Source organism: Marmota monax, unplaced genomic scaffold, assembly GCF_021218885.2.
Source record: "Marmota monax isolate L192 unplaced genomic scaffold, Marmota_monax_Labrador192_F-V1.1 WCK01_AAM20220418_F8-fsc00065, whole genome shotgun sequence".
NCBI lineage: Eukaryota > Metazoa > Chordata > Mammalia > Rodentia > Sciuridae > Marmota > Marmota monax.
The window spans coordinates 2,970,156-2,991,643 of record NW_026694038.1 but is presented as its reverse complement, the minus strand read 5'-3'; the positions used below and the strand labels follow the sequence as shown (position 1 = coordinate 2,991,643).

At 31.9% G+C, this 21,488-nt stretch overlaps 1 protein-coding gene across 14 annotated transcripts in view; it reads right to left on the bottom strand.

Moving 5' to 3' along the window:
• Cacna2d1 (calcium voltage-gated channel auxiliary subunit alpha2delta 1) overlaps positions 1 to 21,488 on the bottom strand; it is a 467,177-nt gene that overhangs the window by 11,040 nt on the left and 434,649 nt on the right. For all 14 annotated transcript variants that reach the window (XM_058585488.1, XM_046464140.2, XM_046464143.2 and 11 more), the window contains 14 exons: positions 17,451 to 17,548; positions 14,860 to 14,947; positions 13,734 to 13,796; positions 12,966 to 13,069; positions 11,107 to 11,193; positions 9,936 to 10,003; positions 9,511 to 9,549; positions 7,217 to 7,288; positions 5,899 to 6,051; positions 5,764 to 5,816; positions 4,211 to 4,266; positions 3,667 to 3,796; positions 1,518 to 1,627; positions 1,125 to 1,207 (listed from right to left, as the gene is read on the bottom strand). In XM_058585488.1, coding sequence (XP_058441471.1) covers positions 1,125 to 1,207; positions 1,518 to 1,627; positions 3,667 to 3,796; positions 4,211 to 4,266; positions 5,764 to 5,816; positions 5,899 to 6,051; positions 7,217 to 7,288; positions 9,511 to 9,549; positions 9,936 to 10,003; positions 11,107 to 11,193; positions 12,966 to 13,069; positions 13,734 to 13,796; positions 14,860 to 14,947; positions 17,451 to 17,548 — 1,204 coding nt within the window. The remainder of the gene's footprint in view (positions 1 to 1,124; positions 1,208 to 1,517; positions 1,628 to 3,666; positions 3,797 to 4,210; positions 4,267 to 5,763; positions 5,817 to 5,898; positions 6,052 to 7,216; positions 7,289 to 9,510; positions 9,550 to 9,935; positions 10,004 to 11,106; positions 11,194 to 12,965; positions 13,070 to 13,733; positions 13,797 to 14,859; positions 14,948 to 17,450; positions 17,549 to 21,488) is intronic.

The following is a 21,488-nucleotide window of genomic DNA, read 5'->3' as shown; positions in this document are numbered from 1 at the left end:
GAAAAATAAACATTCATCAAGGGCTGTTCTTACATGCTATTAGAATTCATGCCCCATATGTACATGCTCATTGGTGTGAGCAAGCCACTCACTACACAGACATAATAGAAAATCAGAATTGTAAAATATTATACTTAAAATCATTAAAATAAGTGGAGAGAGATTTTTATCTGGCTTTTGAGATTTCTAATAATTAAAATAATTTTAGCTGGATGCAGTGGCATATGTCTGTAATCCCAATGACTTGGGAGCCTGAGGCAGAAGGAGCATAAGTTTGAGGCCAACCTCAGCATTCGAGCAAGATCCTGTCCCAAAATAAAAAGGTCTGGGGATGCATCTCAATGTTAAAGTACCCCTAGGTTTAATTATGATAATAATAATAATAATAATTTTTAAATAATAATAGTTTTTAAAGTATATTTTTAAAGTTTATTATGTACATAGTAAGAATAGTATTTATTAGAGAAAGACACTTGAATTATAGCAAAAATAGTGATGATCATCTTTAAATAACATATTAAAGATGCTTTGCAGTATTTCATCAAACTAATCCTGTATAACTGACCTGTTATATTTCAAATAATAGAGAAAAACATTAATACAATCTAGAGAAATAATACAAATCTAATATCTGATAGAATCAGAAACTATGTAAAACAAAGCAGGACATTAGCTATATAAGTTCTAAAACAGACTGAGTGAAGACTAAACACAGACTAACATAAATATCATAATCAAAATAACTTTTGTATTTTCAGGGTTTAAATATAAATGAAGGTAGGCAATACATACAACATAAGTAACAGTCACTATAAGTTCTTATTTATCAGAAAGTCTTTAAAATCATCAAATTTGTGACCTTTAATTATTAGTAAATTGACTGGAGTTGTGTTTGAAAGTACAATTTCTGTGGGAAAGACAGAAAGAAGAAGCAACCATTAAGTTTATGCTAACCATGGAAACTACTGAAATGAAAAATCTGAACTAGCAAATACATCATGCTAATGAGAAAAACTATGAATAGGACATGTGCTTGAGTTTAAATTGCAGCTTATCTCCTTAAGTTCTTGTGGACAATGACCGTTAAGTTATAATGTGTTAATCCAGTGAAAGCATTGTCTTACCAGAACATTGTCATCGAAGCAGACCTCAGGCCCTTTCCGGTATCTGGGTCGTTTAACCATATCACAGGGGTCTGGACCATCCGCTAAAGAGACTTGTTAAGGACATTTTTTTTCCCACACAATTAAAAAAGTACAATGAAATGTGTTTATTCCCACAAGCAAGCAAGAGATATCTATGCCATCACTCTCATCCAACACAATCAACCTGATAACTTGGGGATTTTAATGGTGTGTGAACAGCTTAATCAGTTTGTACATTTAAACCACATTTTGGGTAAGGGAACCATTCTTCCCTTGTGGGGGATCATAGTACTCTAATGATCATAAACAACATGACAAGGATAAAATCTTTAAGATTGTTTTGTGTTCTGAACATCTGACATCAAAGGATACAAGTCTGCTCAGCTTGTATAAGCAGCCGTGTGTCACAAGGACATGTGCCTTTGCTCTCCACCATTATGAATATTAAGTTGGTGTTCATAAGCTTTTCTACATGAAAGATTCTGGAAAACAAATGTTAAAGTAACACATAAAATGAAAAGTAGCTTTTGGGGAAAGAATGGAAGTTTCCCCAAATTGTCACATATTAAAACGAGAAGCAAATATGACTTTGAAACACAAAATATCACTATTAACAAATTAGTACAACAGAATGAGTATGATTTTAGAAAAGAGAGATGACCACACTCTTATTTATGAACATGGACATGTTACCTCTCGCAAATGAATGGTAAATAACTACGACAATTTTAAAGTGTTAGACTTCATTGCAAAATCTGTACTAATTTTTGTTGACACTTAGGGGAAAAAAGTTTAATTTGTTATGTTTAAAGACCTTTAAAAGTATGCCAAAAATGCCATATTTTATAGGTAAGAAAATGAGGAGCACAAAAGTGACTCAACATCTTACCCAAGCTAAGGGCAGAATAAAGACTAGATTAATAATGCTCATCAAACTTTCTGTGAAGATGGAAATGTTTTCTACTCTGTTCAATAGGGAATACTTTAGTCAAGAAACTATGAAGCACTTGAAATGTGACATGTGTGACTGAGGCACACTACTTCAATTAATTTTATTTCACTTTAATGGAAATTTAAATAGCCACTTGTGGCTGGTAACTCCTGCATTGGACAATACAGAGACAGAATCAAGAGCTTTAAATTCCATCCTATTTTAGCCATACCCTAAGGTGCATCTGTTCTCCTGTGCAACCAAAGTAAAAATGCAAAATACCACTAAAGAAATTTTATTATGATTACATATTTTTCCCTAGAAATGGAATTTCACTACTTTTTTCCATTGAATTTGGAACACAAACATAAAGCAAATCAAATAAAACCATGACTCAAATGTCTTGAATAAATATATATATTTATATACACCTTATGGATTAACTTAGTTTGTGAGGTATGCATTATTATTGGACCTCAGTTAATGACAGGTCCAAGGACCCTAAACTCCGATGTCTTCCTGTCATTTGCTACAAGTCCATTTCCTTGCAGTTAATGGCTTACAGTGCTCCAAACAAGTTGATCTGCTTTTTTGATTTCATGTTTGTCTTCTCCGTATTCCTCTCCTATTCATACCTTCTACCTCCTTCTTGGACATAGTTGTTTTCAAAATTAAGTCATAAAACACACTAACCATGTTTATTAAAATTCATGATAACCCCTTCTTTAAAAGAAAAAAAAAAAAAAACAACACTTCAACTGTTATAGACTGCCTTTCCAAATCCCCTAGCAACTATTTCAGCCCTTACATGATCTCAGATTACCTTGCCTCCTCATATTTCCTCTACCCTCTGTTAACATTTCTTCTGTAGTAACTTGCATTCTGTCTCTAAAAGTAAAGTGTCTCAACTCTGTGCTATGAAAGCTGTGACTTGCTGCTGGCTTCTCAGGAATCCTGTGGCATGGATTATCACTTTCCCCCCAAACCTTCTAAAGTCTTCCTCTCGCCTTCTTCTCTTTCCCATTATAACCATTTACATTTTCCATCTCTTCCAAAATATTTTAAAGATATTTTATAAATACTAACATTAACCATGACCTTATGAAATGATATTTTATCTCTATTTCCTTCAGTTTCAAGTCAAAGATAATATTCAATTCTTCATGTCAGAGATAACCAGAGGTAAAAACAAAGCAAAGAAAAACCCCAGACTGTGATTTTGAAAACCTGTTTAGTTACCTTATGTGAAAAAAAAAACACATGTTTGGCTTATAACTACTGATATAATTTAAGTTATATTAGAGTTAATATAATTCTTTAACTTTTTCTATGTTAGAAGATTTTTAAATATGGATTTTTTAAAATGAAATTTAAAATTTTCTGTTCTGCCTACAATAAAACCAATTATCCTAATCATGTAATTACAATTTGTAATATTTAGAATTTTAAAATTTATAAATTTTGAAGCTTACAACAACTGACATGTCAGTTTAAAACAATGACATGTTTAACTCTAATGACAGTCCATTCTTTTCTGTAATGATTATGAAAGTGAATGCAATTTCTTAGTGAAATCAAGGAACAAAATACCTGGAACAGTTTCCACAGTCCAATACACCACTGAATGATTTACTGTCATTATCAAAGAAATACTGGGTTTGTTCTGTTATGCAGCTCTGCTTTGATAGGGAGGTGGTAAAGTCGTCATCCTCCATCTCAACTGTGGGAATCAAAACAAAGATCATATTTGTTAGGATGAACCCAACTACTATGTAAAACAATAAAACTCTAATAAAAATATTTAAAAAAATAAAAAAGATAACCACCATGAGGGGACACTAGTCAGTCCCCAGAGTCATTTCTCACAGGGCAAAATTAATATGGAAGGCTACAAGCTTCAATTGACCTGTTTTATCCTCACAGCCTGTAAAAGGTACCCAATAAGTATCCATAAAATAAATATATTGCCAAATAGAGGCCAATGTGAACTAGGGAATTGTTGATGAAAACTTCAATCTGCCAAAATGTCAAATGGATGATCTTTTTCTCACAAACATTTTCTCTTTGAACTTACTGAACTCAGCACATCTAAAAAGAAATTTTGATAGTTGTTAATATCTGACCATTTACATACCTGCCTCCAGGAGCCGTGGGAAAGTCAAACTCAAGAGAAACTGCTGGAGAATAGACCTGGATTTTTAAAATGAATAATTACTATAAATTTTATAATAAAATATGAGTATTTTTGCAAGCATACATGCACGTAAGTACATATTTCCTTCTTATTGATTTGAGAAAATTTTAGAGTTTGTTCATTGAAAAAGGATTGGAGCATTCCCATATAAGTATTTCTTAGATTATATAAAATACTGAACCTTTTAAAAATCATAAAGTCATGAAGACAGAGGTGTCTGAAGCCAAGTTTTAGACATAAATGTGTGAAAGGAGCTGAATATGCAGTACTATCATACAGGACTGGTAACTCTAACAAGCAAAATGTCAGTATTTCAGGTTTTTATGTACAGGATTTTCTGTTTGTCTTTTAAAACAATGTTGAAACAAAAAGGACCTTGTTTATTCCACAGAATTGGGCTTGTGAGCTATTTGTGATAAAGAATATATTTGTGATATATAATGTGACATTCATGAAATAATTTGTATATAAATTATACAAAGAACATATGGCACATTTCAGCTTCATTATAAAAGACAATTGATCCAAATCTTGTACAGAATCATCAGGAACAGAATCATTTAGAAAAGGCAGGGTAGACTTGAGCCAAAAAATATTATAAAGTATTTTGGATCACTACAAGATATAGAAAACATTCTTACTATACAAATATTACCAACATACCCAGAAATATCATTCTTGGGGGAAAAAGGAGGGTTTTTATCTAAAATATCCTTTACCACTTTAATAGAATGATATGATCATTTAATTTTAACGGGAAAAACCTCAATATCAAATGAATTGTATAGATTCATCTACATGGAATAAGGAAAAGACAATATAGTAGGGTGACAATATAAAAATTTTAAAAAAAGAAAAAAAGTTAAAAAAAGAAAAAAAGGGAGGAGGAAATAATAAGTCCTAGACACAAGACTGACTGGTTAGAAAAAAAGAACAAGAAATGTGACTTTCCAGATTTCCCACAGTGTCTCCATAGACAGTTTAAACAACTCTTTTCCATAGGTAACAGGACAGAGGTGGGAGTGGGAGGTAGGAGAAATGAATCAGAGGAAAGAAAACTGAATTCATTTCAGCAACATGATGACTCTAAAACTGTGTCAATTTCTGTATTAATAGTAAAAGAGTAGAAAAGTGTCATCATGTTACACATTGGATCAATGTAGATATCTAATTTGGACGTTAAAGAAAATAAATAATAACTTTCATAGTAAGTACAAAACAAGGAAAATTATGCTGAATTCAGAATCACAGAGAAAAAGTCTCTAGAGAAGGTGAGGTTTCACTGATCATAATATTGTTTTCATGTAAAGAAATTAATTGTGAATTTCTTATGATCATTTAAGAACAACTCTTTATAAATATTTTCAGTATGTATTAAGGGAAATGAAAAATTACTATAATTTACCTGTCACAAAATTCATAATTTCATCAAATACTTTACTATTTTAAAACAACTTTTTTTCTTTACTAATAAAACTAAAAATCTGACTTACCAGGCAGCAGCAGTGGCCCACCAGCCAATTTGTAATATGTCTGCTATTGATGGCTATAAAAATAATAAAAATGTCATTATATTGATCTATGCTTGAATGTCCCATTAAATTAATTCACCCATGGATGATACTGACCACATATGCGGAGCGATGTCCTGCTCCCTGCTTTGGTGCAGCACCGGGCTCACATACTGACTGATAATCGTAAGATTTGTTAAAAGCATAAACTGATATATTAACCAGGTGTCTCATCAAACTTGGATCAATCTCTCCAAAAAATCGTCCAATCTGATAAAAAAAAAATAACAAAGTTTCAAATTTAAGCCAAACATGAACAGCTGAATCAATACAGTGAAAAGAAATACAACTAAGAAATTGTGAACCAAAACAAGGGCTTAGAAACAAGAGCAAATGAGAAACCTGCATGTGGCAATGTGAAAAGAACCAAAATGAGATTAAGTATTCTCATTACTCAGTTTATTTTATTTGTGGGTCAAATGGGCACAGATTATTACACATCAATGTCACAGTAAAATGCATCCTAGGTTAGTAGAATGGCATTGGTCATGGGAAACCAGGAAATGTGGGTCAGATGGCTCAAAGTTGCAGTTATACAGGCTAAAAAGGCCTAGAGATTTAATGTGCAAGCGAAGACTGCGGTTAATAATATTGTGTTACATACTGGAAATGTGATTTTAGGTTCTCTTCCCACCTCCCAAAAAGGATAATTATGTCAGATTGTTAATTGAATTGACAGTAGTAATAATCATGTATCAAAGCATCTTGTTGTATAGGTTAAATAAATACAATGAAACACAAAGAAAATGCCTTCCAGGAAATGATAAGTATCATATAAAAGAGCTGTGGTGAGCTGGGGGGAGACTCACCTAAAGGGGCAATCATTAGCTATTGAGCTCTAACAAAGAAACAAACTGTTATTCAATAAATAGTCCAATGTAGAGATATCTTTTGATATGGAGAGAGAGAGAGAGAGAGAGAGAGAGAGAGAGAGAGAGAGAGAAAATGCTTGCACACCAGAAACATAGATTCAAAATGAGAATTTCTTGGGTGAGCCTAATAGCCTATATGATGCCAATTTGTAAATTTGAAACTAGAAAATAGTGTCCAACTAGTAACATATTAAGGTAGATGCTATCAACTGATAAATATTTAATATGCAATAACTTTTTAAATTTCTAAAAGTTGAAAATAAGTTCATATCATGTTAAAGTCTTTAATGATAACTATTGGTGACAAAAAGTAAAAGTGTTTAGAAAACAAAGAAAAGCTACATTTAGCATGTGTGTATTATAGTTTATATTAATCACTTGAAATTTTATGTGGCATTAATAAAATAATGCATAAATTTATATACACTGTTTGTAGTGGTTCTGTAATGTTGATCACCGAAATACGCATTAGAAACCCCGTAGCTCCTTCTTGAGTTACATACCTGGTTAGTATATTCATCATGATTTGCCATCAAAAGAAACCCACCATCATCTAGAATCACACAATCCATTACCTATCAAAATAAAAATAATAGTCAACACACTATAGGAAGAGTTAAAGACTGCACTATCATTATTCTATTATTTTTTAATGATCAGAACAACAAAAATAGGGAAAAATCAACTATTTTTCTTTAGCATATATGTATAGGAAATTCTGATAAAATTATAGGAAAGCATATATTGATATTAAATCACAAGGGCTTGATATCTATTCCACCAAATATCCAATTAATCTTTATCACATAAGTCATATAAATGATCCAGGAAATTGGACAAAAATATTTGATGATATGTCACTATTTCATCATTTTAAATATATATTTAATATTATGAGAAGAAAAAAAATTATAAACCAGTTCCTGTTACAATTTAGCTATTAGGTTTCCCCCCAAAATTTTTGTGTGAAACAGTTAAAGGAAGTTTTGAGGTGAAATGATTGCATTATGAGAGTCTTAATCAGTGCATTAATCTCCCCATAGGGATTAATTTGGTAATTGTAAGCAGGTAGTGTGGCTGGAGGAGCTGGGTGGATTGGGCCATGCCTTTGGGGTTTATATTTTGTCTGTGGTGAGGAAAGCTCACTGTCTGCTTCCTGGTGTGATATCCTGAGCCACATTCCTTCACCCCACTCTTCTGAAATAATGTTAGGCCTAGAAACTAGAAAATAATGTCCAACTAGTAACATATTAAGGTAGATGCTATCAACTGATAAAATCAGTTGATCTCAGGCCTCAAGGAATGGAGCAAACTGTCCATGGATTGAGACCTCTGAAACTGTGAACCCTAAATAAACTTTTCCTTCTCTAACTTTTCTTATCAGAAAAGTTTTTGGTCACAGCAAACTGAAAAAACTGACAAAAACCATAAATATACTTCACAGATTAAAAAGAAAAAAAATCAATCAAGGGATTATAACTATTTTATATTTTTGTATTAAAAATGTTTGGTTGGATAATTATAGATTAAAAGATGAAAACAAAATCCTTATGGCTGAGTTAAAAAAAAAATCACCCTGAAATGTAGGAAAAGTTACCACCCAGTTTAAAAATAAGAAAATGTGTGTGTGTTTATATATTGCATATTTTTGTATTTTGTATTTTTTTTAATTTTTTAAATATATAAGGACTGAATTCAGAGATGCTTAACCACTGAGAAACATCCCCAGACCTTGCCATTTTTTATTTGGAAACAGGGTCTTGCTAAGTTTCTGAGGCTGGCTTTGAACTTGTGATCCTCCTACCTCACCTTCCAGCACCACTAGGATTACAGGCTTTTACCACTGGGCCCAGAGAAAATCAATAACTTTTAATAAATAAAAACACATTGCTTACCATTTGGGAACATAATACATTTCCCTAATGTGGAAGTACCTTGTTAAAACCTTTGCTTTAAAAAACACCTGCTAAATAGTCTAAAAAAATGAGAAAGCTAGAAAAACAATTAAAATTACTGGTTTATAATATTGCAGATGTAAAAATGATACCCCTGTTTCCCTTGGACATTTCACATAGAAAGACCAGAAGAAAATTGTGGGATTTGTCAGCCTTTATAATCCTTGCCATTGTCAAGTATTATATTTGTAGCCTCTTCAATTTTTGAACAGTTAATCCACATTTTCTTTTTTAATTTCTCAAAGAGAAATGGGAGTAATACAAAATAATCCAATACTTGTAAACAAATTTTTGAAATAAACTATGTAACTATAAACTATATAACTATTTTTAAGTTTAGTTAAAAAATGTTTTCCATTACTATATAACAGTGTGAACAAATAAAAAGAAAGTGCAGAAGATGAGTGAAGCCACATTGGGAACCAAAAGATTGCTTTGGTTGGAAATTTCCCATCCAGAAATACAGCTAAAGACAAGTATGGAAAAAGAATCTAATATGATTTTTGTAATCTACCCATACTACATGAATATTTTAAAAGGCATTTATGGCTAGAAATTAGTGCTTCTCTCTCAGTGATAGGGCACTTGCCTAGCATATATAAGGCCCTGGCTTTAATACTCAGCACTGCCAAATAAGAAAAATATAAAATAAAATTAGGAATCGAAAGCACATAAATTCAAATTCATACCTATTTTCATTCTTACCTATTTCACATTTCCCCAGAATCTTTTTAGCATAAGATTAAAAATTCATATACCCCTTTTTATCTTTCAAATCTCAGTGAGCAAGAGTAACACAATAACCTATTGTAGTTAAATATATTTTTAAAGAGTTTTCTTACATCACTGTTTCTTTTGCAGTCACAAACTGGACCAGCACACTGAAAGACAGAGATACAATTATCATTTCACACTTTTTAAAAAAAATTGATTTCAAATATATTAAATAACATTAATTAGTTATGATTGTTATAATTAGAGTTTTGGAATGATTTATCTAGAATAAAATAATAGTCTAGATCATAAGAGAAAGTTTTAGCATAAGAAATATCAATCAAAATATATAGTAGCATTTCAAGTAATAAATTTGAACTACCTTTTTATTTATTAATGTAAACAAAAAGCTTCAAAAATAGGAGTAAATATTTCTATTTTAATATAGTTAGTGTCACTAAAAATTATTTTGTTATTGTATAATGGTATTTTTTCTAGGTTGAATTTTTACAATATTAAGTATAACATAAAAATTTTTAAAAAATTATCTTACCGGATCCCTGATTGAGGTTTTGGTGAAATTCTCTATCCAAGAATTTACATCAATTTTGATTCCAACAACTGAAAAATAATTTTAATTAATTTAAAGTGATAATTAAGTATACTAGCACTTTTGACAGTTTATACAATAGCAAATAAATGATGGTTTCAAATATAATATTCTTATAAAGATGTATTTCTTAGGATCTTCATTAATAAATAATGTAAATAGCTCTCAAACTATTCCATAAACTGTAATTAATATTCATAAAACAGTTTTATTTGACAACCAGAATCTGGCCAATTAACTAATACTATAAGCTAAAAAAAGGAGTGTCAGGGATAACTTCATCAACATGAAGTCATTCAAGCAGTATATTTTAAGAGGTTGCCCTAATCCTATCAGTGCATGTGCTTGGTGCTTAGGAAATACTTATTGATAGAGTGGGTAGATGAGTGAGCACATGGGCAAGTGAACCAGTTGCTAAGAGAATAACTGATGGAGTTAAGGAAGGAAAATGTGAATGAGAGAATGAGGGAAGGAGTGAATTCATGAAATGGAATCACCCTCAGTAACATCAAAACAATCTCCCTACTTCCATATGACCCAATTTTAATATATGCTCTTTCTAAACTTCAAACAATACTGAATCCCATAGTGAAAAAATAAAAAGATAGTATTGCATTTGTCCACTTCAAATTCTCATTGATCCTAAGTTTTACAATGTTTTTTCTTTGTTCAATTATTTTACCAAAAGTCATTTTCCATATTTTATTGTATATGCAATAGAGCCCTATCTTTCTTTTTCAGATATATAGTAATCTAGGGTATAGGTTAGCTATGATGTATCTTTTCCCCCAGTGATACAAACCTAATGCTTTAAGTTTAAATTATTAAAAATATTTACAACCTTGGCCACATAATATTGTATGTATTGAAAGTAGGAGAGCATGGTAGGGTCACAAGATCAATTCTAGATTTAATATTTTGTATTTGAAATTCTGTTATATCACACTAAATGTCATACATTACACTAAAGTGATTGCATAAACTTAAATATATTAACATATCCACTTTGAAAATTCTTCAACTTTGTATACTATCAAGTTAATTTTATCTCCAATTTTATATTTAACTATATGTTTTTAATTCTGGTCATGTTTATATGTTCTTATATGCTTACCCGCAGGTTTAAGAAGTTTTCCTTGGATAGAGATTTCCACAGCTTTGCTTACCATAATGCCTGATTCATATGCACCTGGTCCACTTTCTAAAAAATAAAAATCAGACCAATCTAGATAAATCATAAAACTGATTTCTTCAATTGATTTCAATTTCTTCAATGGATACTATATAGTGTTTTTCTTAAAAATTCTAGCATATAGCCAAACATGGTGGCACACACCTGTAATCCCAGCAGCCCAAGGAGGCGAAGGCGGACGGATCACAAGTTCAAAGGTAGTGTCCACAATATAATAAAGTCCTAAACAACTGTCTGTCTCAAAATTAAAAATAAAAAAAGGACTAGAGATGTGGCTCAGTGGTTGAGCATCCCTGAGTTCAACCATAGGTGCCAAGAAGAAAAAAAAAATCTTGCATATAAAATCTATAAGAAGCATGTCATCTCTTCTTTCTCTCATCTTCCTTTATATACTGGGTTAACTGGAAGTCCATGAATTGATATCTATTGATTTAGGAGCATGAATTACTCAATTTGATTTGATCTTATTTCACAGTGTAAAAGATGAACACAAACACAGTCACATCAATGTTTATAGCAGTACAATTCACAATAGCTATACGGTGGAGCCAACCTAGATGGATGGATGGATTAAAAAATGTGGCATATATACACAATGGAATTTTACTCAGCAATAAAAGAGAATAAAATCATGGAATTTGTAGGTAAATGGGGGGTGTTGGAGAAGATAATGCTAAATGAAGTTAGCCAATACCAAAAAAACAAATGCCAAATGTTTTCTCTGATATAAGTAGGCTGACTCATAGTGAGGTAGGGAGGGGGATCATGGGAGGAATAGATGAATTCTAGATAGGGAAGAGGGGTGGGAGGGAAAGGGAGGGGGCAGGGGATCAGCAAGGACGGTGGAATGTGATGGACATCATTATCTAAAGTATGTGTATGAAGACACGAATTGGGTGTCAACATACTTTAGATACAAACAGAGATATAAAAACTTGTGGTATATATGTGCAATAAGAATTGTAATGCAAAAATAAAAAACCCAAATACATGCATAAAGACATGAATTGGCATGAACATACTTTATATACAAAGATATGAAAAATTGTGCTCTATAAGTATAATAAGAATTGTAATGCATTCTGTTGTCATGTATTTAAAAAATAAAATCAATTATAATAAATAAATTAATTAGTCAAAATATAAAACTGAAAAAAAAGATGAACACCAAATCTCTGCTTTATGACATCTGCAAAAATATTGGGTAGGCTGCTAAATTGGAGTAGAAAGAATGACTTTGGATTCATAACACTACTTTGCCTTTTAAAAACCATTGGACAAAACTGAAATTCTCTAAACTTCAGTTTTGACACTTGTAAAAACAGGAGTAAAAAATACCTATGCTCAGACCGAGCTCAGGAGAATTAAATTAGAAAGTCTTTTGTTTTTGTAAAGAACCTGATAAAATAGTTTAAAAGATGGGCTATTATTTTTATAAATGCTACCTTATGTAATTAATACTGATAAAATGCAATTAATCAACTATTTAATTCATTAAACATTCTTTCACATATTTCAGCTGTGACATGAAGGATGAACTACATATGTTTCTATTTATTAAGCTGCCTGCTAGATATGCTATTCTACATTACTTTGCTATGCATGCATTTTACCTCTTAAGCTAAATGGATGTTTCTTTTCTATTTTCCTAATGTTTTGCATATGCTGTGGCTATTCTGAGCAGTTAACATGAAATATATTGACTGGGGAAGAGAAGGTAGTAACAATAATTTGCTTTAAAAAACATAATTGAGAAAACTGAGTTCCAAAGCAATACTTACTGTTAAAGTAGGGAGCAGTGAAAACATAGTTATCATTATCAAGGCTCCTTTTGTAGAAGCTGTCTTCATATGTCTCCGGGTTTTCTTGCCAATTTTCTCCAGCCCTAAGGAGGAAATGGCTCATCATTTGTACTCTTTAAAGTCCCAGATAACCTACCTCTCCCTTTGTGGAAATACTGAACTTTATACATACATCTATCCCTCAGGTGTGTATAGGGAAGTTAGTGGATAATGTAATGGATACTTATTATAAGCAATATATCAGCATGTCATTATATGAAGAATCAGAAAAAGCTGAATCCTAATTTTAGCCTGCCATTTGCTTGTAGGAAATTATGGATAAGTCAGTTAATAAGTTAATTAATATTAATAGCCTTGGTGACTACTCAGGGCACTGAAGGAACTACTCCTAAGATAAACAGAAATTGAATACATTAAAGAAAAATGAAACACTGAAAAGCTACACCACTGTTGCTGACAAGTTATAATCATTTGCTCACTTAATAGTTGGGCTTGTGTCTACAAAAAGTCTCCTTCAACCGCTAATGAATTTTGTAATAAATACATATGACTAGCAACAGTACCATTGAAGGATCCTATGATATCATTTTTCAAATAAATGGGATATTATAATAATATAAGCACATTAAACAATGACTCTAATTTGATCTACAAAAATGATCAGTTGCTCTCAAGAAGGCTTCCTTATATAGTCTTGGCACAATCCTTTGTAAGGTACTTATTTTTACAGATGTTATTTGAACTTACTCTTTGGGATAAACTCTGGTAATCCCACCATCAGTCACAACAAACCGAGCCTTCACTCCCTTGCTGGAACAGAAGATTAAAAGAAGGAAATGTTTTATTAAATTTACTCAAAGATATTATGTTAGGTGTGGGTGACACAAAAAGAAATAAAGCAAGGTCTTAAAAGAAGTCAAGGTAAATATAGTTGCAAAACTATGTTTCAATAATTGAAACATAATAATTGAAGAATCCTTGAGTAAGTACTCAAAGGGGTATGTTTAAGGAAGTCATCTCGTAAGAAATAATAAGAAAGGTGCATTTTGAAGATGAACAGGAGTTAGGAGGGATGACGGAGGAAGCAGAAGACATCACATGGAGAGCGATGAGTATGTATTAGGGAAAGCTTATATACATATACATAAGTGCTGCTGTCAGATGTAAGAAGGGCATAAGCAAAGTAGATAAACAGTAGGAAGTTAAGTTTCAAGAACAAGCTTCTAAGGAATGATCACCATGAATAATTTTGAAGTCCAAGCTAGAGAGCTCCATTGTTATCTTGAAATTAGAATTCTGTTTTCGAAGTAAGATTCTGGCATGTGTGTATTGTATGAAGAATAGACTGGGAGCTGTGGTTGGAGGCATGGGGAGCATGAAATACAGAAAAATCAGTTGCTGAAATTTCTTAAGGTCCTAAGATCCCATTTTTATGAGGAAGAGAGGAAAACTTTGTTAGAAAGATTCAGCATTTAGCAATTGAGTAAAAATGGGGTAGGGAGATTATGAATGAGAATCTTAATCAGATTTCTCATTTTCTAGACTGGATATATGGGAGACACTACTAGAAAGCCAACTAAATATTCACTAGAAATGCTGTTTCACTAAAAACACAGAAGCATACAAACATGCCAATCAATTTGATTATTCACACTGAAGTATAAAGCTGAGTAATAGCAGATATTAATACTGAAATACACCCACCTGAGAAAGCAGGTTGTCAACAGTTGTAAAATGCTTCTCTTGAGAAATTATTATTAAAGACAAAAAATAAACTTGAATTTTTTGAGGCCTTTTGTCCAAAAAATTTGCAGGAAGAAGCAAAACTAAATTGCACAAGTATATATTTTTATTAATAAAAACAAATACTTACATATTTTTCTGCTTGCTCCAGTAATTTTGGACAAGTTCATTTGTAAAGCCTGCATCCAGTAAGACTCTATTAATCAAATCTGTATTACCTAATAGAAAAATAATATATTCAATTATACCCACATTGTTTTTTTTAACGAGTACAACACTAAAGCAAATGTATTTTCTGTTTTCAAAAGTAATTTAGACCGAATATTTCCATGAATTTAAAAATTATATTCCATATTTATTTTGCCATATTTTTTGAGATACAGCTGGAATTAGCAGTAGAAAAGCCAATTCCGAAAGAAAAAAGCTTTTGTAAAATCAGCATTATCTTGACTTAAAATATTTTTTTAAATCAAAGGGACACTTAAAATATACCATGTTGACAAATGATGAGGAAAGAGACTTCCTTCTTTGCTTTTAGTTTGGTTCTGTAGATTATCATGGTGGTTCCAAAATAAAAAAAAAGGTTCGTAGAAAATTTTAATAAATCTTATTTTTCTTTGTACAATCTTATTTTTCTTTGTGTGTGTGTGTGTGTGTGTAGATAGATTTAGATATACAGATATCTGATAAGATTGGTAATTCTGAAATCATCAAGTAAAAATATTAAACAAAAATTACTTTCTGCTTTCATTTTCATTTATTTTTGTAAGAAAATGTATTTTAATAGGAACATAAGAAAATCATGGAATAAATATGACTTTATGAAAAATTCAATAAACATCCTTTTTTTGTTTTGGAGCACGGCAAGGAACAAATTGGCCATCATAGATCAGCTCTCCTCTGAGACTGGGTTCTGGAACCTACTGTATTGGTTCAATAGCACAGGATGCAGTTGTCCTTTCTGTGTACCCAAAGAGCATATCAATGCAAATTCAAGATAAAGAAGGGAATAGATGCGGAGGACTGAAGGTTAATTAATACATTCTTAAACAGTGTTACTGTCTTCCTGTTCTGCTTGCTCCTCTACTCTAAGCCCATGAAGCTCTTAAACAATCTAAGATACCCTCTCTAAAATTTCCCATTTATTTCACAATCTCATTTTATTCAAATAAGTAAGGTATGGTATTAGTTAATATCCAATTACTGTAAGAAGTTTAATAGGCTGGAAACATTTTAATTAGTTTAATTTTTCTTTCTTATGGGATTGGAGGATCAATTTAATTCATATTTTTGACTAAATTTCAATTCATTCTAGGAGCTATCTTACATTATTTTAGAAACTGCATTACTTTTAAAAATAGCCCACTTGGAAATTAAATTGTGTATTTTAATTGTCTCCAATCCTTTTAGGTAAAACAAATGAGACTATTATTCTAATTTGTAATATAAATCAAGGTTATAAGCAATTTTATAATTTTGCTCATCATTTCACTGTGCCCCAAGTGTCTTGAAATATGTTTTCTGAAGCTGGTTAAATACAATATATAAATTATCAGCATTACCCTTTACATTTTTATACACTTAGTTTCTCATAAACAATAGTTAAATGAGAAGGAGGAAGGATGTGAGGACAACAATAAATCTATATAATAAACATTTAGGTAAGTTAGTAAATTCATTTAGACTTTAGGAAGAATTGTAATTTCACTTATGGACCAAGTATAGGTACTTTTACAAAGCACAATCTATTTTGATCACAGATTTCAATGGCTGATATCTACTTTTCAAGTTTAATGTTATTTGATAAAAAAAAAGAAAAAAACATTTAAAAAATCTAAGTTCACATATATGATCTCTTTTCTACAATTAAAAAATCCTATCCTTTTTTCTGTTCTTCACTATATACATATTTATCTCAATTATTTCCTATTTGGTTGTAAGGGAGGCAGATAAAAGGTAGATAAAAGGAAGAGACTGAAGAAAAGACAAAAACACTATGGATCATACAGAAAGCATTTTTAAAAACATATTTGCACTTCCCTAAGGAGTGCAGTAGAAAAAGAGAGTGATTCCAATTTTCATGGTGTTCTGAAGATTATAAGTTAAGATAAACATTTATGATAAATTTGTGATTTCACATGAGAGTATTACATTAATTTTGTTATTCAATTCAAGTACCTTTAAACAACCTTATTTCAGTTCTCTCTTGGGCATGCTTATTACTTGTTGATAGGGAATGACATAAAATAACATTAGAAGGCTGTGGTTCAATAAAGTAAGCTTTCACTGAGAAGAAAGGTTTGGAATCATCCTGTTAAGGTAGGATCAGTGGCGACCTCAGCTGCCCAGGATATGTTTTTAGAGTGGTTCCTAGAAGTCATTTGCAAATCTGAGCTATGGAGGCACTAAGAAGTCATTTCTGCTTGTATGTGATAAATTTAGAGACAGCTTTAAGAAAATGGGGTTTTCACTTTGATAAGTGATAAAGTGCTTTGTTTAGATATAGAGAGGGGGGAGAGAAGGGAGTAGGAGGAGACAAATGAAAGAAGGGAGAGGGATCAAATAGTTAACTTTACCATAAAAAATTAATAGAGCATATAAGTAAATGAGCACACCAATAAATTAATACAATTATCATAATGTTCAATATAAACCATGATTTAACCACTCTGGGTAAAAAAGCCACACTTAAGCAATTACTGCAAATTAATATATACTTACATGATGGGTTGTTTGGAGTTTTTCGATCAATAAACTCATTGAAATTTAAAAGAAATTCAGTGTTGTTATCAGATGGTTTAAGGTCATTGCAATAATCTCTGAAAAAATATATTTTAGAATATTAGGTATCAAAATCAAAACTTTACAGGGTAATTACAGGTAGCAGAAACAATATTTTCCCCCCTTTTTACTAGATGCATGACTTTGTAAGCCTTGTTACCTCTATTTCCTCATCTCCATAACAGAAGAATAGTTTGTCAGTAAGTGGTGAGATTATAAAAATCCAGGTTTTGTTTTATTAAATAAACTATTGCATATTGAAGGTATTATAGTTCTCCTCCAGAAATTAAAACAGAAATCTAAATGTCCATTAAAATATTAATAAATCCATTATATTAAGACTATAAGAGAAGTTATTATATTTAAAAATTATGAAAAAGTGGCAAGTTTTAAATATTTGTATCTTTAATTCCTAACTTAATTGTAGATTAATGCAGACAAGTATTCTCTGCATTTGAACAACTGCAAGATTTTGTTTTGATGTATGAAGAAGCTATGTTGTCGCAAATAAAATTTTGATCCTCTATCTTGCATTTGAATCAATCTCTTATGCATCCATTATTTTCTAGCATCATACATTATTTTCTAGCATCATAAATTGATTATTTGGAAAATATAATTTGTGTAGGAATTCCGAATGATGCCACATTTCATTATATAATATTGAAAATTTGCATCCATTAATATCACCACTGATGTCACCATTTAGGTCTGTATTGGGAAACTGTCATCTTGCTCTCATGGACACAGCTTTCCCAAAATTCTGATTTTTTTTTTTTTTGCTTGAAAGCCTGGATTTTGTCATTGGCAACAAATATGTTTACTTGTTTTCTTCAAGGTAAAAGTCTCACTAATTCATTTTTGAAAAATGTCTGCCATTTTTTTCAGGTAAACATTTCATTTTTTAAAAAGGCAAAAAGCACTTAGTTCATCTCCCAATTCAAACAACAGATAAGTGCTCTTCTTTGAGGCATCCAAGCTCTTCTCAGATGTTGAAATACTTTTAGCTTTATCAAATAGAATGATAAAATACAGAAAATTGTCCCTTTTTATAGGGGAAAACTTTTATAAACTAAATGATTCTTAGGGCTTCAATTGTGTGTATTTTAAAGGAAGATTGGCTTTTGCCCTCATGCAGCTGCTGCACCTGGGGCCTTACGAATGCTACCAGTGCTCATAGTGACTGGCTTGATTCACATTTAGGTATGGTGTTTACTGTTGCTTTTGCACTGTTGGCACAAGTATCAATATCAATACAAGGAAGAAGGTAAACAACATTTAATATCATTATGAAAATAACATGGACCCTCTGGAACCCATGGGGTTCTGCAAACCTTAATTTGATAACTGCAGTTTGAAATGATTTGGAAATTTAGAATAAACATAAGACAACGTAAACACACAAAAAAAACTCAACAATGATAATTTTGTAGGTTAATACATCCAAAAAAATAATCAAATATTCAATATAAAATACGAATAAATAGAAAACATCTTCAAATGCAAAACCTCAGAAAATAAAGCAGAACAGACAAACTGTTTGAACTTCAACAACAATGCAACATTCTTGGTTTACAAAAAGAGGCAAGGTTTAGAAAGTATAGCCAGCTGTGGTGGCACACATCTGTAGTCAAGGGTACTAAGGGAGGCTGAGGCAAGAGGATTCTGAGCTGGAGGGCAGGGTTGGCAACTTAGCAAAACTCAATTTCAAAAAAAAAAAAAAGTGTTTTTACATGACTTGAACTCTGAGATATTGAGAGAGCTAAATTTGACTTCTTCCCATAATGCTATGCTATTTTAGAAATAACACCAGCCTGTAAATCGAAAGACTAATACAGTGAATTATGATCTCACAGAATTAGAAGTTGGTAGCAAAGTTTAAGAAGGGCTAAGCAAAACGTTGCAAATATTTTTTAATAAAACCACTTCTGGAATACTACTTTTATTTGCAAGCCATTTCTAAAATTATTTTGTTCATTTTATCTGGAAATAACCTTATCAAAAAATATGTAAAATTTTAAAGATGAAGAAATAGATTCAAAGAGGTAAAGAGATTTCTGCAAAGGCACTTAATATCATATCTCCTCTGAGGAGAAGCCTATCTTCAGATCCCTAACTAGTGTGTTTCCTTCACGAAATAAGCTTAGAATTTTCACTTTGTGAACTTTCATTGCCACAAAACTGGAAGCCAAAAGCATCTTTGACCTCTATCCATAGAAGGTTTTTTCGTGTTGTGACCACTCTACTTAGACAATTTTTTTTTTTTTAATCCTTGCAGGCTCAGCTGTGGCTCAGTTTTAAACTAGTCTAAACATATTATCTACCTTTTGATGTTTAGTAGTGCAATGCTATGGACATGTTGAAACTACCAATAGAGAATTATTGAATCAAAATAGAAACGAAGTAGGAATAATTTATATAAGGGAAGCGGGTGGAATGAGTTCCCCTGTAAGAATGATCCAGAGGACAACAGAGAATCACACACCACAGAGCGCCTGACTGAAGTTATTTGAGACATAGAATGTGTGACTAGAAAGCCTGCACTATTGTTGGTTAGCGAGCCTAATGACTGTTCCCCACAAGGCTGGGAGCTTGAAAACTCAAAAAGTATCAATCATCCTTTCTTAAGTTCTGGTCCCAAAGGAGCCATGCTGTGACAGTGGGTGGCAATAACTGTGGTTAACAAAACAGCCAAGCCATTTCCCCCCAGAAACGTGCAAAGACCTTCCTAATACACATTCTATATGACAATGTTTCTTGAAAAGAAGAAATCAGATTTTTGCACATTGATCATTATTAATTTCTCTCAGGAAGAAAATTCCTTAGTGTAGATGAGGCGATAAGATGGAGAAATGTTCAGATGACTATAAAGGTAAAAAATAAAACTTCAATTTGCTTAAAATTCCATCAAGGCCAGAAAGCTATGTCTTTTGGTCATTTTGTATTTCTGATTAATGGGATTTGTGATGTAAATGGCTTTGAAATTAACCACAAACCTGAAGGAACTTTGAAAGAACTATGGTGTTAGAAATTTGGCAAATTAGAGAAAGTCTACTATTACTATGTCCTTGTTCTTTTCCTATTTTTCAATAAATTCTATTATATTCCAAAAAATTGGCAAATTATTTCTAGAATATCCAAAGGGAGTTTGTTTACTTTCTGCTCAAGAGTAAGTATAATGTAGGTCATATATCATAATCTAGCAGTTAACTATAGGCTATCACATATTGGTATTTCTTTCTCATCCTAACTCCTGCTTATTTCTGCTTATCCAAGAAAATAGTAAAATTAATCCATGTTTTAGACTTTGCATGCTCTCTTGATAGGTAATAGACAGATGTGTGCAGCAGAACATGTATTTAAGGGAAGAATTCTATAATGTGACCCCACTGTGCTGACCTCTGGATGCTTTATTTAAAAAGAAATTTACCTGCAGCCCTGCCTAGATTAAGTCACTAGGATATATTACATTGCTCAGCAAACAACCTGTAATCCCCAGGCTTGAAATGCTAATAAGAAGAACAAGGTTATCCTATCAATTTTGTAACCAATCCACAGACCACTTACTCCCTGAGTGCTAAAACTCAGGGAGATCAGAATAATTCCCTTAATCATAAAATCTGTAAGTACAGATTTCAGTTAGAACTAGTCAGCATGGACCAAAGTGACCTAGAATTGCCCTGGACCTTTTACATGCACAGTAGGGACTTAGAAGTTTGATGCAGTCTTGCTGTCAATCAAAAATCTAGAAGTGGACCTGAGTGGGACTCTCTGGAATCCTCCTTGGCACCCCCCAATAATACTGGAAGGCAGCAGGATTAGGCCCTCCTTTCCTTTCAAAGGACCCACTCTCTCCCTAAGTCACTTTTTCCATCCCTTCTAATAAAGTTTGCTATTCTTTTCTCAAGTCTCCAGTCTTGCCTGGAATCCTCTCAGCCAAGAAAAGAATTCTGAGTAGGGACTGCTGCTTTGTTCCGG